Source organism: Xiphophorus maculatus, chromosome 2 (genome assembly GCF_002775205.1).
Source record: "Xiphophorus maculatus strain JP 163 A chromosome 2, X_maculatus-5.0-male, whole genome shotgun sequence".
NCBI lineage: Eukaryota > Metazoa > Chordata > Actinopteri > Cyprinodontiformes > Poeciliidae > Xiphophorus > Xiphophorus maculatus.
The window spans coordinates 18,053,333-18,066,191 of record NC_036444.1 but is presented as its reverse complement, the minus strand read 5'-3'; the positions used below and the strand labels follow the sequence as shown (position 1 = coordinate 18,066,191).

Below are 12,859 nucleotides of genomic sequence, written 5' to 3'. Positions count from 1 at the left end.
AGGAAAACATAAAGCAGTGTGTGGGCTGGCTAAAACGTTTGTACCAGCAGCAGATGAAGCGACTAATCGACACTCATACAGTGTTCTGTGCAAAACACTGTCACATGTCCACATGTATTATGATGGTGATATTGTAAGACTTTCTTGATGGTGGTCTAACTCATGTGGTTATAATGAGGCTTGTAGATCACCCAGGTCTTCATCTAGAACACAGATTTACCCAACCACATGCTCTTTAAAAAAAACATCCGCCTCTTTCTGACTACTACCTTGTTTCCATTTTGTAATATTTATACTATTCTAAATCTGTTCATCTTTGACCCATTTTTTACGGGATTGTTTTTTTTTAACCAAAGTGTCTGTTCCTTCCCCCCCGGTCTTCCTTGCGCCCTCATACAGAAGACAATCCCATCATTGAGTGGAGAACGAGCCATGCCAATAAAAAATAATCTACATTCCTGCGCTCCACCAGCCTGACCCACTCGCCCCGCAGCATTCCATCCACAAACACTTATTAGAACCCGGCATCATGTTCAGCCCTGGACTGCACCAATTCAGCTTTGCTGTACTCCTACTGTTTGTTTCTCTGAACATTCAGAAAGCCTTCAAAGTGCTCTATCCAACTTCTTTTCTACTGAACAGATGAACAGATTCTGCTGGTCTCCATACCGTTCCCATTGTTCTTTCATTCATTTGTTCAATTCAACAATGCGCCTACTATCCTGCCAAGCTCACACCCGTGTGGCTACATTGTGACCCTTGACCCTTAGATTTGTTTACATTTTAACTCGATGATAGTGAGAAAGAAATGGTGACAAGCTTTCCAGGTGGAACAAAAATGAGTCAGATGTTTGAACATTTCTGACATCGGTAGGCAGAGCGGCTTTGATTCCAGATAAAGCCAGAGATAGCAGCAAAGAGCAAACAAAGGTGCACCTGGATACTGTGAAAAAAAGAATCTAACAGATTCTTTTTTTTAATCTATCCTCAAGAGTACAAAAACAAGATTAAACATTTTACTTTAAACAAAAATGAAGCCAAATAAGAAAGATCAGTGACTTGGTGACTTTAAAGTGCCCAGCGCTGTAGATTATACCCAGATATCTTTTGTCTCATTTGTTCAAAGGAGAATCATTATCATTCCTTCAAATACAACTTTTACAGGCCTCCTATTAGAGATAAGATGCTTTCTCCTTCCACTTATCCAAGCAAGATTTTTAAAAACTTTTTGTAATCGTCTTGTCATCAACATTTAACATATTGAGGTTCAGTCTGAAATGGCCTGTGACCTCCACTCCTGGCGAGATGTGGAGCCGTTTTAAGTGTTTTCCGAAAAATATTTCAGGAAGTAAACGGGTCGACTAAGTTGTTTGGAAATGGACTCCTAACCCTTCCCAGATTGATAGGTAGCAACATTTTCTTAAAGTGATTGCTGTTGTTGTTTTAAATAAAGCTAAGTAACAAAACAAACTTTCAGATCAGTAAAGTTGAGGAATAAAAATTTTGTTTTTGGGAAAACGCCTTCTCTCCTTCTCCAAATTGGATCAAGTTGTGGTTTTACTTTCCCCTCAGACTAACTAGTTCCCAGCACTGGTTCTGAACAGAAGCCATGTATCGCTGACCAGTTCAAGCTGTTGAGGGTCTAAACAGCCTTCTGTTTGATTGTAAAACTGCTCCTAAACACACATGCATGCACATGTTGACATAGTCATAGACACAAGCAGCTACAAGGGTTCTGCTCCAGCAGATTGAGCTTTAAACTGGACCATCCACACTGACATCTTAAAGGTCAGGAGATCAATTCTGTCTCCAACCAGACAAATCCTGTAACTGTAACTAGAATGGAGATAATCTAAAAACTACTTGTAATTAATGATTCCCTGACTCTTTGTCAGCCAAACATTGTACTAAAAAAGAAAACACAATTCATCCAGACAGCCGTGTTGGACACGTTTAGTGTTTTAAAATGACAAATTTGAATTCTGATTTGAAAGCTAGCTTGCTTAAAACAGTGTGGGGAAAGGCTGATGACACATTTTCTCTTTTACTGCCAAGAGGTCAGAATTTCAGATCACAATTTCTCCTGAAAGTGTTTCCAGAGCATTTAAATGACAGAGCAGGAAAGGAGCAACCTGATTTCAACGAAATGCAAAATACATTTAATCAGTAATCAACTCCTGTACCCAGCAAGATCCTGCATCCACATTATTCACAACAACATGTAGCCTGATAAGGAAAGGTTTCTTATTTGTTGTTTATAAGTGTTACTTTATCAAACTTACATTAGATCTGCAAACCAGGGAAACAATTCATCTTAATGAACTGATTAAAATTATTGTCAACTAACTTAGTCAAATCAATGATTAACATTAGTACACACTCAAAGGCCATTTGCTGAATGAACAACTTAAAGTAGTAATGAACTGTACAAAATATACACATTTAAGCAGAAAGAACTGAGCTTTTCACATGTTGATGTTGGAAGTATTTTTTTAGCTGCAGATGAATCTTTTGCTACAAATGACCAAGCATTCACTAATGGAAGGCTATGTTATATGTTTTAGGCAATACAATAAAATATAATGCTTATTTTCTAACTCCAAAAACTTATTATTTTGGTGGGGTGGGAGGTTTGCATATTTTAATGCATTTCAAATATTGTATAAAAAGGGCCTAAGTGGTTAAATGCAAAATCTTCTGGATGGGCCATTTTTTGACAGATTAATCATCAGAATAATCGATAGTCAATTACTTATATAATCACAATTGTCCAACAACAAGCTGGTGCAAAAGTTTTTGAAGTTTCTCAAACAAATTTGCTGTTTTAGCTCATTATTCAGACTTGATCTCTTATTTAATTTTTTTAATCGTTTGGTTTGTTTCCCCTCCTCCAAACACCTGCAACAATTTGTCTTTATTACATCTCAGAACATGGGGAATAAGACCATCTATTCCCATATATTAGAGTAGATATTTAACTTCCACCAAGGTCAAAAGGAAGATTATATTCTTTATGGAATCCATCTCTATAAATTTTGGCAAATCACTAACTAAAGTCACGCTCGATGTGGCTGATCAATAACTTGAAATAGCTGCTCTTTATTATTTGTGCAATCTGAAAGTAACGTGACTATTGTCAGACACCACCTGTAAATCCAACCAGCAAAAGATATGTAGTCCCTTATGCCCTACTTTGTGCCTTTTGGTCTTTTAAATTCTTACAGCAATATAATAAATTAGATTTATCACATTTATCCTAACTGTCAACATTTCAATAAGCTAAAAATATCCACTACTCTTACATATTTGTATTTCACTGGTGAGCATCCTCAGTTTATCCATGTTGAACAAGCTGAAAAATAGTTGAACTTCTGCCATGAAAGTGGAACCATAAAGCAGCTATAAACCAGCACATGCTTTATTGCCCTTCCATAAGCAGAAACTGGGAGCAGTAAAAGATAAAAACCATATCTGACCAATGATGATGCATTGCTGCAAATCTTATCAATCATGTTTTCCACTGGGTTATTGATGCTTCAGTTCACTTTGAATCAGTTTTTCAGCTCCACCACATTGGAACGCAGTCAGAGTGATTTAAGCAACAGTCTTATGTAGGTGATATAACTTTAAAATAGTAATTGGATATGATTATAAATTAACATTTTTGGCTTACAGTTATACCCAATATTTGTCTACAGTAATGACTACAGAAGTAAAAAGAGGACGCAATTTAATCTCAAGGACAATGTAGTCCTTCCTGCTCATTTTCCTGGCAGATCAGACAAAATGAGCAGAGCAAGTAGACCTGCCATACCTGGAAGATTATATACACATATATATTTTTTTATTATTTATTTTAGACAGACACAAAGTAAAAAGAAAAAATTAAAACAAATCACTATACCCACTGGCATGAAATTGTACATTTGTCCAAAAAGAAGCAGGTTACAAGATATTATGATTTCCTGCCCTTCTTATACTAATAACCTATAAATATTTTTATCTCCCCACACCCGATAAACTCTTACTTCAGTTTATCGGGTATTAGTTTATACCCGATACATTAGTTTATTGAGTATATCACTATTACAGGATGAAGTCTTGCTAATAACATCCTGTTTTGGAGACAACCAAGTACTCGTGGTTGGCAATGTCATTTTAGCATAATCAGAATAACAGGAAGAGACATCAGATTAGGAAATATACCTGCCAAATATAGAATAGACTACATTCACAGTCTCAAACGCCGAAAAAGCTAACGTGTCATAGTTAATCAGACTACAGTCCGATGCAGGAATAGGGTGGATAAGGAGAAGATCATTTTCCCAATCATAAAGTTTAAATACGATGAATGAATACACAAAAAGATTGATAAAAGCTGGACTGGTTAGACATCAGAATGTATAAAGGGGTTGATTAGTTGATTGAGGCCTTAGTTGGTTGGACAGACTGATGGATGAAAAGGTAGTTGAGAGGACTAATGGACAAAAGGTTGGCTGGACTGAAGGACAGACATGACTGGCTACAAGGACAAGATGATAAAAGCCTGATTTAATGGTGGGATTGAATACTGCCTGAATTAACAGACAAAGAAAGAAGGATGAAAGAATAGGAAACAAATACCACCATACAATCCAAACTGGTTGAGGAAACTGCATTTTAAATATTTAGTTATTTATCATGTAGAATAAACTTTAGCAATAAGTGTGCAATACTTAGTTGTTTTTCTATATTCATTCCGACCTGAAGAATACTTGAATCAGAGTTCAAACCATTGCATATTAAATATAAACCATGAACACCAACTGAAAATGAAACAAATTAATCACTCGGATTAGATTTGCATCAAACTCTAAACTGAGAACATTTCTGAATCTTCCTTTCAGTACAAATCCCTTGTACAAAGATAAAAGATGGTGACGTACTCGTCTGCAGATAAAGGTCTGCCGTCATTCAGGTTTATCTTTTAGTTGGCCAGATTGCTCAATAACTGATCAGAACTAAAATACAATTGAATCTGTAAGTTCAATATAAAACTACGAAGGGTTATTAGTTGTATTTCGTATTCTGTAGTCCTGATTATTGATGGCATCTTTATTTCAAGGTTATTGGGGGAATGACACTTAGGCCAAAGCCTCCCTATATGCCCCAAACTGGTGTAAGTCACTGACCCCAGTGTTGACTTCTCTCCAAACAGAAAACCGTTTGAAGTAATGGAATCAATTACATCAGAAACGGAAAAAAAAAGTCTCAACCCATTCACAGTGAGAAGGTGTGAAAATGCATGCAGTGCGACTTTGACACATTCTCTGTTTCACCAACAAACTGAAAGTTGATTAACTGAAACAAGAGCAGGCCAAAAATCATTTCCATGTATAGTACAGACCAAAAAGTTTGGACACACCTTTTAATTCAATGAGTTTCATTTATTTTCATGACTATTGACATTGTAGATTCACACTGAAGGCATCAAAACTATGAATAACACATGTGGAAATATGCACTAAACAAAAAAGTGTAAAACAACTGAAAATACCCCTTATATTCTAGTTTCTTCAAAGTAGCAACCTTTTGCTGTGATTACTGCTTTGCACACACTCTGCATTTTCTTGATGAGCTTCAAGAGGTAGTCACCTGAAATGGTTTTCACTTCATAGGTCAACCTGCCCTGTCAGGTTAATAAGTGGGATTTATTGCCTTATAAATAGTCATGAAAATAAAGAAAACCCATTTTAATTAGAAGGTGTGTCCAAACTTTTGGTCTGTACTGTATGTCGTACCTGAAGCCTGGAGGATATTCTTATTTTGGTGGAACTTTCTGTCCTTAGATGCAGCCTGGATAGATTAGTAAGTGGGCAAACATGTAAATGTGCACTCTCTCACCAAGAGATTTATGCAAAACTGTCCACAGAGACTAACACACACACACACACACACGCACACAGGAATACTAAAAGCAAAAATTGGTTGAGTTGATGCCACAGCAAGAGGAGCAAACTTTCCACTTTCTCCACCAAACTCCCCCCACCGCCACATTTCAAATCCCCCTCTAATGGGACAAGACAAACCAGTTTCTTCTCCTTTCTTCTCACTCGCCTGAATCATTCATTGACACCGAGGCCCTCCACACCCACGCAACACCAAGCGCACGGGTCCGCCATGTCACCTGCGTGCCCCTCCTCCACACGGGAATTACACAACCACTGAACCTGCCTTGAGCTTTTCCTCATTCCCTCCCCTACAATCGGTACAGTCCAGGAGCAGGAGAGCAGGGAGTTTCTTCTGTTAGGACGACAGAAAACGCCCAGTAAAGTCAAGAGAATCAACTTTATGACAGTTGCTTACAAATCCTAAATTAAATGCAACTCATTAAAAACATTTTGCACACAAATACAGAACAAGACCTGCTGCTCCAAAATAAAGAGGTAAAAAAAAAACATCTTCTAAATTATGATATTGGATCAGAAGGTTGCTGAAAAAATCTGAAGGAAAACTACTACAAGCAGTGTTTTGTATTTCAATTTCCATTACAGTAAAATACCTTCACAAAATTGCTCATATTTTCTGTATGGCTTTTGGTTTTCAATGAAAATGACTACAAATACAGACATTAAATGACAAAAACAATCATGAGGGGGGAAAAAAATTAAAAATCACTGATTTCACAGATGTCCAGCAGAGACATCTTGGAAGGGAAGTAAAACAAACAAACAAAAAAAGGATATTGCTAAAAAACACACACAAGAAATGTGTGTGTTTCTTGTGTGTGTTCACAATAAATACAATGGGTCATTTTCAGTCATACTGGAAATTTGAGTGGAAGGGAAAACAGATAGGAAAAAAGTGCACAATGAGCAGGAATAAATGGAGTGTAAATAGGGCTGTGAAGCAAAGACAACCTGATTATCAGGGGGAGATAATCAGAGCCACCATAGAAAAATGTTCCCAGGACATAAGGCTACGACTGTTGTATTGTTTTAGTTAAGCCACTTCAGGGACAAATTCAGAACCGTCTTACCTGGGGTAAGAAGAAAAAAAAAACTTGCCTGTTGCTCTTTAGAACAAAGTCCTCTATTTAGTCAATTCTACATTTGATTTGGAAATCAATTTCTCAGTGTCTGGAGGAGGAGGGGCGCACAATCCAAGTGGTTCCACTGAAAGCTTATGATAATTGGGGAAATTATGTTATCTGCTTGTTTTGTTCCTCTAGGTTTATCAAGTCCAAAGTCAGCGCAGTTGCCAACCAGGAAACTTTAAACAAGCTTTATGGAGATTTTCATATTTTCCAGCAGGACCTCACATGTGCCCACACTGCCAAGGTGTAATGAACATGCAGTGAGTAAACCAGTTTCACCAATGGGGTATTGTCAAGAGGGAGTTCAGACACACCCGACCCAACAATACAGACAAGTTGAAGGACCCTATTAAAGCAGGATGGGCTACTTTAACACCTGAGCAGGGTCACAGGCTGATCACCTCCATACATCGAGCAGGTTAAAGTTAGAGAGACATTTGAACAGAAAGAGTGGAGTCACCTGTCAAATACACTCGAAACTTCCAAGCAGCAATAAATAAAGCTGTGTGTGCTACATGGTGGGGGGAGACACCAGTCAACAGATTTTCTGAAATAAATAATTTTTCTTATGAGTAAGGAAAAAAAAACTTCCACCTTATTGTTTGAAAGTCAGGCATCGCAATCTTGACAGATTTTTAAGCCATTAAAGATGCTGAATTCTTCGTGTTTCAAGTAGCGGAGATGAGGATTAGGATGAAAGCAACAGGTGGGGCCAGTTAACGAGCGTTTTACCTGTACCTCTTCTGCGCCGCTTTCCCGGTCCAGCTCCCCGATATAGTACTGCTCCAACCACCGCCGGGCATTCGGCGAGTGCCGGTGCGGGGGTCCCTCCATCACCTGGGTGAGGTCCTTCCCTGCGCGGCTCCGTATCAGAGCTTCGCCGCCCGGGTGCATCCGCAGGAAGGCGGTTACGTCGTAGACTCTGGTCCCCAGCAGCACCCAGCATGAATCCTTGGTGCTGTGGCGGGCCACCTCCCTCTCGGTGAAGAACCGGGGGGACGTGGACGGAGACATCCTGAGTGTGGGGTGAGGGCGTGTGTGTATGTGTGTGTGAAGGGTCCGAAAGAACAGAAAAAATTGAACTGATGGCACCTCCTCTGAGGACCTGACACCTGACGTTCACTGAGTCTTCGCACGCTGAGTCTCAAAATGACAAGAGGCGCAAGAGGCGGGGTGTTGGAGGCGTGTACGAAAAAAAAAATTAAGTTTAACTAAGTCATGGATAACATTACGAACACGTGTGTAGAACAGCCTTACACACCTAACTCACTCACATATGCTGTTGCTATTTGTTTTAAACTATTGCCTATTTTAATAGTGATGAAACACATTTAAGAATGACCCAGGAAGCACAAAGTTCCGTAAATGCAGCATCAGATTTAGTGGCACCTGTTGATTTGAGATGGGTGAAGAGCAAAAACCAACCATGATACTTTATATATATATTCACAGATATTTTTTATAGGATGACAAATTAACACACCTCACTTATCCACACTTTTGTGTAACATGGGCGGCAACTGGAAAATGACACAAGTCGTTCGTAGCGTCATGTCATCATTTCCTCATCAATTAAAGCGAGTGCCATCACGTCACCATGAGTTACCATGTTTTATTTATATATATAGACAAGTATCTATCCTGACGTGAAAACATATCGGTGGTGTACCGATGAGCTTTGCGATTTTTATTTGCTGTCGGAAATACGCCTTTTATTAAAATTAAGTCGCAACTCAAATATTGTTTATATATTGGCCTTCTATTAGAATAAGTTACTTTAATCTATGTTACATTCGTAAGTATAACTAACCCAGGAAAAGAAGCAGCTTAAACAGCAGTTAATTAGAACAAATATATATATATATATATAGATAGATAGATAGATAGATAGATAGATAGATAGATAGATAGATAGATAGATAGATAGATAGATAGATAGATAGATAGATAGATAGATAGATAGATAGATAGATAGATAGATAGATATAGAGATATATATATATAGATATATATATATAATAAAGTTCTGAAATAAGCTACATTTCCAGGATTTTTTTTGAAGGCGATATTGACAGAAGAGACTGTTCAAGGGCGCCATCTAGTGTCGTAATAGGACCATCGATCGTTAAAGTCACGCTTAAAACAATTTAACTGTGAATATTAATGCTTAAAACATAAGAGCTGGGAAGATCTCACCCTAAGATTAAGTTGACAAGTATTGTTATCTGCAGCTTGTCTCTAGCTGAAAGGCAGCGGTCAGGAAGGACAACTCTGTCCTCGGATGCCTCCTCAAGTGCTGGTGGTGGGAGACAAAATAACTGGCAAAAATAACGTCACTGTTGGACAATGTCTCCCACCTCATGCATAAAGTTATTGGTAAACTGGAGACAAGTGACAAGCTGCTGCATGCTAGGTGCACATACGTTTTAAGTTATAAGATATTATAACAAGTTAAAGGCATTGAGAGAAAGACTGAAGAATGCCATCTTATGAAGAATTAAATAAGAAACATGACACCATGAATTAGGTTTACAAGGCTGCATCTTAGAACAGTAATACTTACTTAGCAGTATCATAAAAAAAGAAAATGAAAAGGAACAAGGTGTTTTAATGGCCAAGTCCAGACGTCAGTCTATTTATTCTGTTTAGAACTGCACGTTGAAATTAATTTACTTACACAGGACATTTTTAGGAAAAGTAACTACAAGTGATTTCCACAAAATAGAGCAATTCAACGATATATATAAAAAATACTTTATAAGAGACAAGAAAAGTTCATTAACAAAACAGTGGAACTGTTACCTTTTGCCACTCATGGTAAATCTTACTAGGTGACCTTGACATAAGGAGGAGGAGTCAACAATTGAGTAAGGCTACATGCTGCTGGCAGGGATATATGTTTATAAGATAGCTTTTAAAACAGCTGTGTGCTTAAACATCTGTTTCTCTTAGATGACCCAGACACTTGTCTGTTTGTTCTGTCAATAAAATGTGTAAAAACATAATTTATTATAACAAACTGGGATGAATTCTGTTCTTGTCTTGTGTGTGAAATTCATCACAGTTAGTTGGTCTAGGTTTCTTTACTTGCTTTTAGAGAACTGACCGCAAATTCTTAGTGAATTTACGATCCGGGGAGTTTCTCCAAATCCAAAATGTAAATGTCCTGATCTTTGAACCGCTTCATTCTTACTTCTATATCCTCACATGGTCCTCCACCATGTTGGAAAATAAAAACTGCTCATCCAATTGTGCCTGGGTTGTCACTTACTGAAAACAGTAGGTGGCAGCGCAGGACCAGAATAACACACGAGTAAAGCCTTTTGTATGTCCACAGTCCACACACAAAAATACATTTTCTGTCACTCATCCTCTCCCACTCCCAGCTTCATCATGAACCCCAAGCTGAGTTTGGAATCCTGGACTTTCCAGCATAGAGCATATCACTCACATATATGATTTTGTATTATTTTATGTTACATATTCCTGAAGTTAGGTACGGACGTAATTTCAATTTTTCCTAACATCAGAATCACCCCTGAGACCATAAAAATTATTTTTTTGAGTTTGTCTCTGTAAATAAAGTTAAGAAAATATATATTTTTTTACATTTATTACGCACATGTTCATTAGTGCTTTCTCTACCAGCCGTGACCTTTTTTCCTCTTTTCATGTACTTTTTCCACAACCATGCCACAAGTTTTTAAAAAATTGCCACAAAATATTCTTTGAAATTTAGACTTCTCAAGCAAACTCAAAATTAATTCCATATAAACTCTGTGCCTTTCTTGTTTTCAGAGTTTTCAATGTATTTCTCATTGGTTTATGGCGCAGGTGTCAAACTCCAGTCCTCAAGGGCCGCAGTCCTGCAGTTTTTAGATGTGCCACAGGTACAACACACTGGAATGAAATGGCTTAATTAGATCAGTTCTCCAGAGCCTTGCTAATGACCTAATTATTCTATTCAGGTGTGGTGCAGCAGAGGCACATCTAAAAGTTGCAGGACAGTGGCCCTTGAGGACTGGAGTTTGACACCCCTGATGGATTCAAGGCAGAGGGTTCCATATTTACCTATTTATTTTTATTCCAGAAGGCTTTCTTTTGGAGCGCCATGGAAGTGCATGGTAATACTGTCCTGGTTGTTTGTCCCGTGTGTCTTTGTGTTGCCTGAATGAACCAGGCTGTTATCCGCATCTCGCCCAATGACAGCTGGAGATAGGCACCAACAACCCTGCAAGAAATAACCACTATTTATTTCTTGCAGGACAATGCCTCAACAAGATCCAGACTAAAACAGACACCAAAACACCAGCAGAAACTGATGGTTGATGGTCAATTGATGGTTACCATTTTTACCTTTATAAAGAAATTTCAGTTGTGCTCGGATTATATGTGATTGTAAAACAGCATATAATGTTCACGTCAAAGGAGAAAGATGCATGATTTTAAAATCATTTTATGAATAAAAATCAGAAAATGTGGTATGAATTTGAGTTCAGACTACTTCTCTCTGTTACCCCTAAATAAAATCGGTCTTTTCTTAGCAGTCATGTTATTTGTAAATGAAGTCCAGCTGTGTGTAATTTTGTGTCTGTGTAAATACAAGTGATCTGGAAGTTTGTTCGAGAACATTAGTGAACAAACAGCAAAAGAAACAAGGAACACAACTAACATGTCAGTGATAAACTTGTGTTTAAAGCAGGGTTAGTTAGATGATAAAACAAAATCCCCTGGAGGAGCAAAATCAGTCGACTGGACAACTGTTACCTGCACATAAATCTGGTCTTTATGAATGCAGGGTTAAACGAAATCCTTTGTTAAAAATGAAAGCTTCATGCTGTAGTTACCGCAAGCCGTGTCACACAGCAGATGTCAAAACGTAACTTTTTGGCCTGTTCACAAAATACTGCACTTCACCTCTGACGTTGTTTGCGGCATGGTCACACAACAAACAACATCCATAATTAATTCCTCCTCTTTGTAGCTGCAGTTTTACATGGCCAAAAATGGGCTGACAGGGGTCTGTCATTTTCCGTCAGCAGCATATCAGATTGCCCCGATTGGCGGAATGAAGCGCAGCGAAGCGTCCATCTCATTGTCCAGAGTCACTTTGTGTCATGCTGTGTGACACCTGGTTTGTTTCTGTCCCATTAAAGAGTTCAACAGATTTCTACATGTTTATTCTTCCAATGATCACCTGCTACTGCCTACTTTGTCTGCGTATCTTTTGGTGCAGTCATTGTTTCTACAGTTTTTGATTTTTTTTACTCTTTAACCTGGTCACCCCACCTACTGTACATGATTGTTCTTGTTTTTCCCAGTATTACAGCAGCTTCTAAATATACCAGGCACAACAAAAAGACTCCTTAATAATAAACCATGTTAGTGTTCTTGTAATCTGAGTCTGTCAGGTATGCGTGTGTGTGTGTGTGTGTTTTCGTATTGAGAGTAACCTAACTGAGGTGATGCCAGATGTGGGAGGAGAGACATTTTAGTTTCTCAGCAGCGATTGGTCTGGTTTAAGGCCTGGTCATCTTGACATCTATAAGATGGGAACACGTTGCAAGCTGATGGTCGTTTCTCATCAGCTTGCTGGATCAACACACATCCATGGCTGCTGTTGTTCCTGTGAGTATCGATTTGTATGTAGCTACAGAGAAATAAATATGGATTGTCAGTCATTTGTAAACTCTAACTACTATAACTAACTAGCTTCTATAAGTTTTTATGAAGTTTTTAACATGATCTGGGTGCTATTTCACTCTTTTTGTCCCCAGATGCACC

The 12,859-nt window shown here is 38.2% G+C and overlaps 1 protein-coding gene across 3 annotated transcripts in view; it reads right to left on the bottom strand.

Moving 5' to 3' along the window:
* fa2h (fatty acid 2-hydroxylase) overlaps positions 1–8,219 on the bottom strand; it is a 35,412-nt gene extending 27,193 nt beyond the window's left edge. Inside the window, exons 1-2 of one of the 3 annotated variants that reach the window (XM_023325356.1) lie at positions 7,808–8,219; positions 6,214–6,282 (exon numbers count right to left, since the gene is read on the bottom strand). In XM_023325356.1, the coding sequence (XP_023181124.1) occupies positions 6,214–6,282; positions 7,808–8,089 (351 nt within the window). In that variant the 5' untranslated portion in view covers positions 8,090–8,219. The remainder of the gene's footprint in view (positions 1–6,213; positions 6,283–7,807) is intronic. The other 2 variants (XM_014473768.2, XM_023325367.1) reach the window with 2 other exon arrangements.
* Between the last annotated feature and the right edge of the window lie 4,640 nt (positions 8,220–12,859).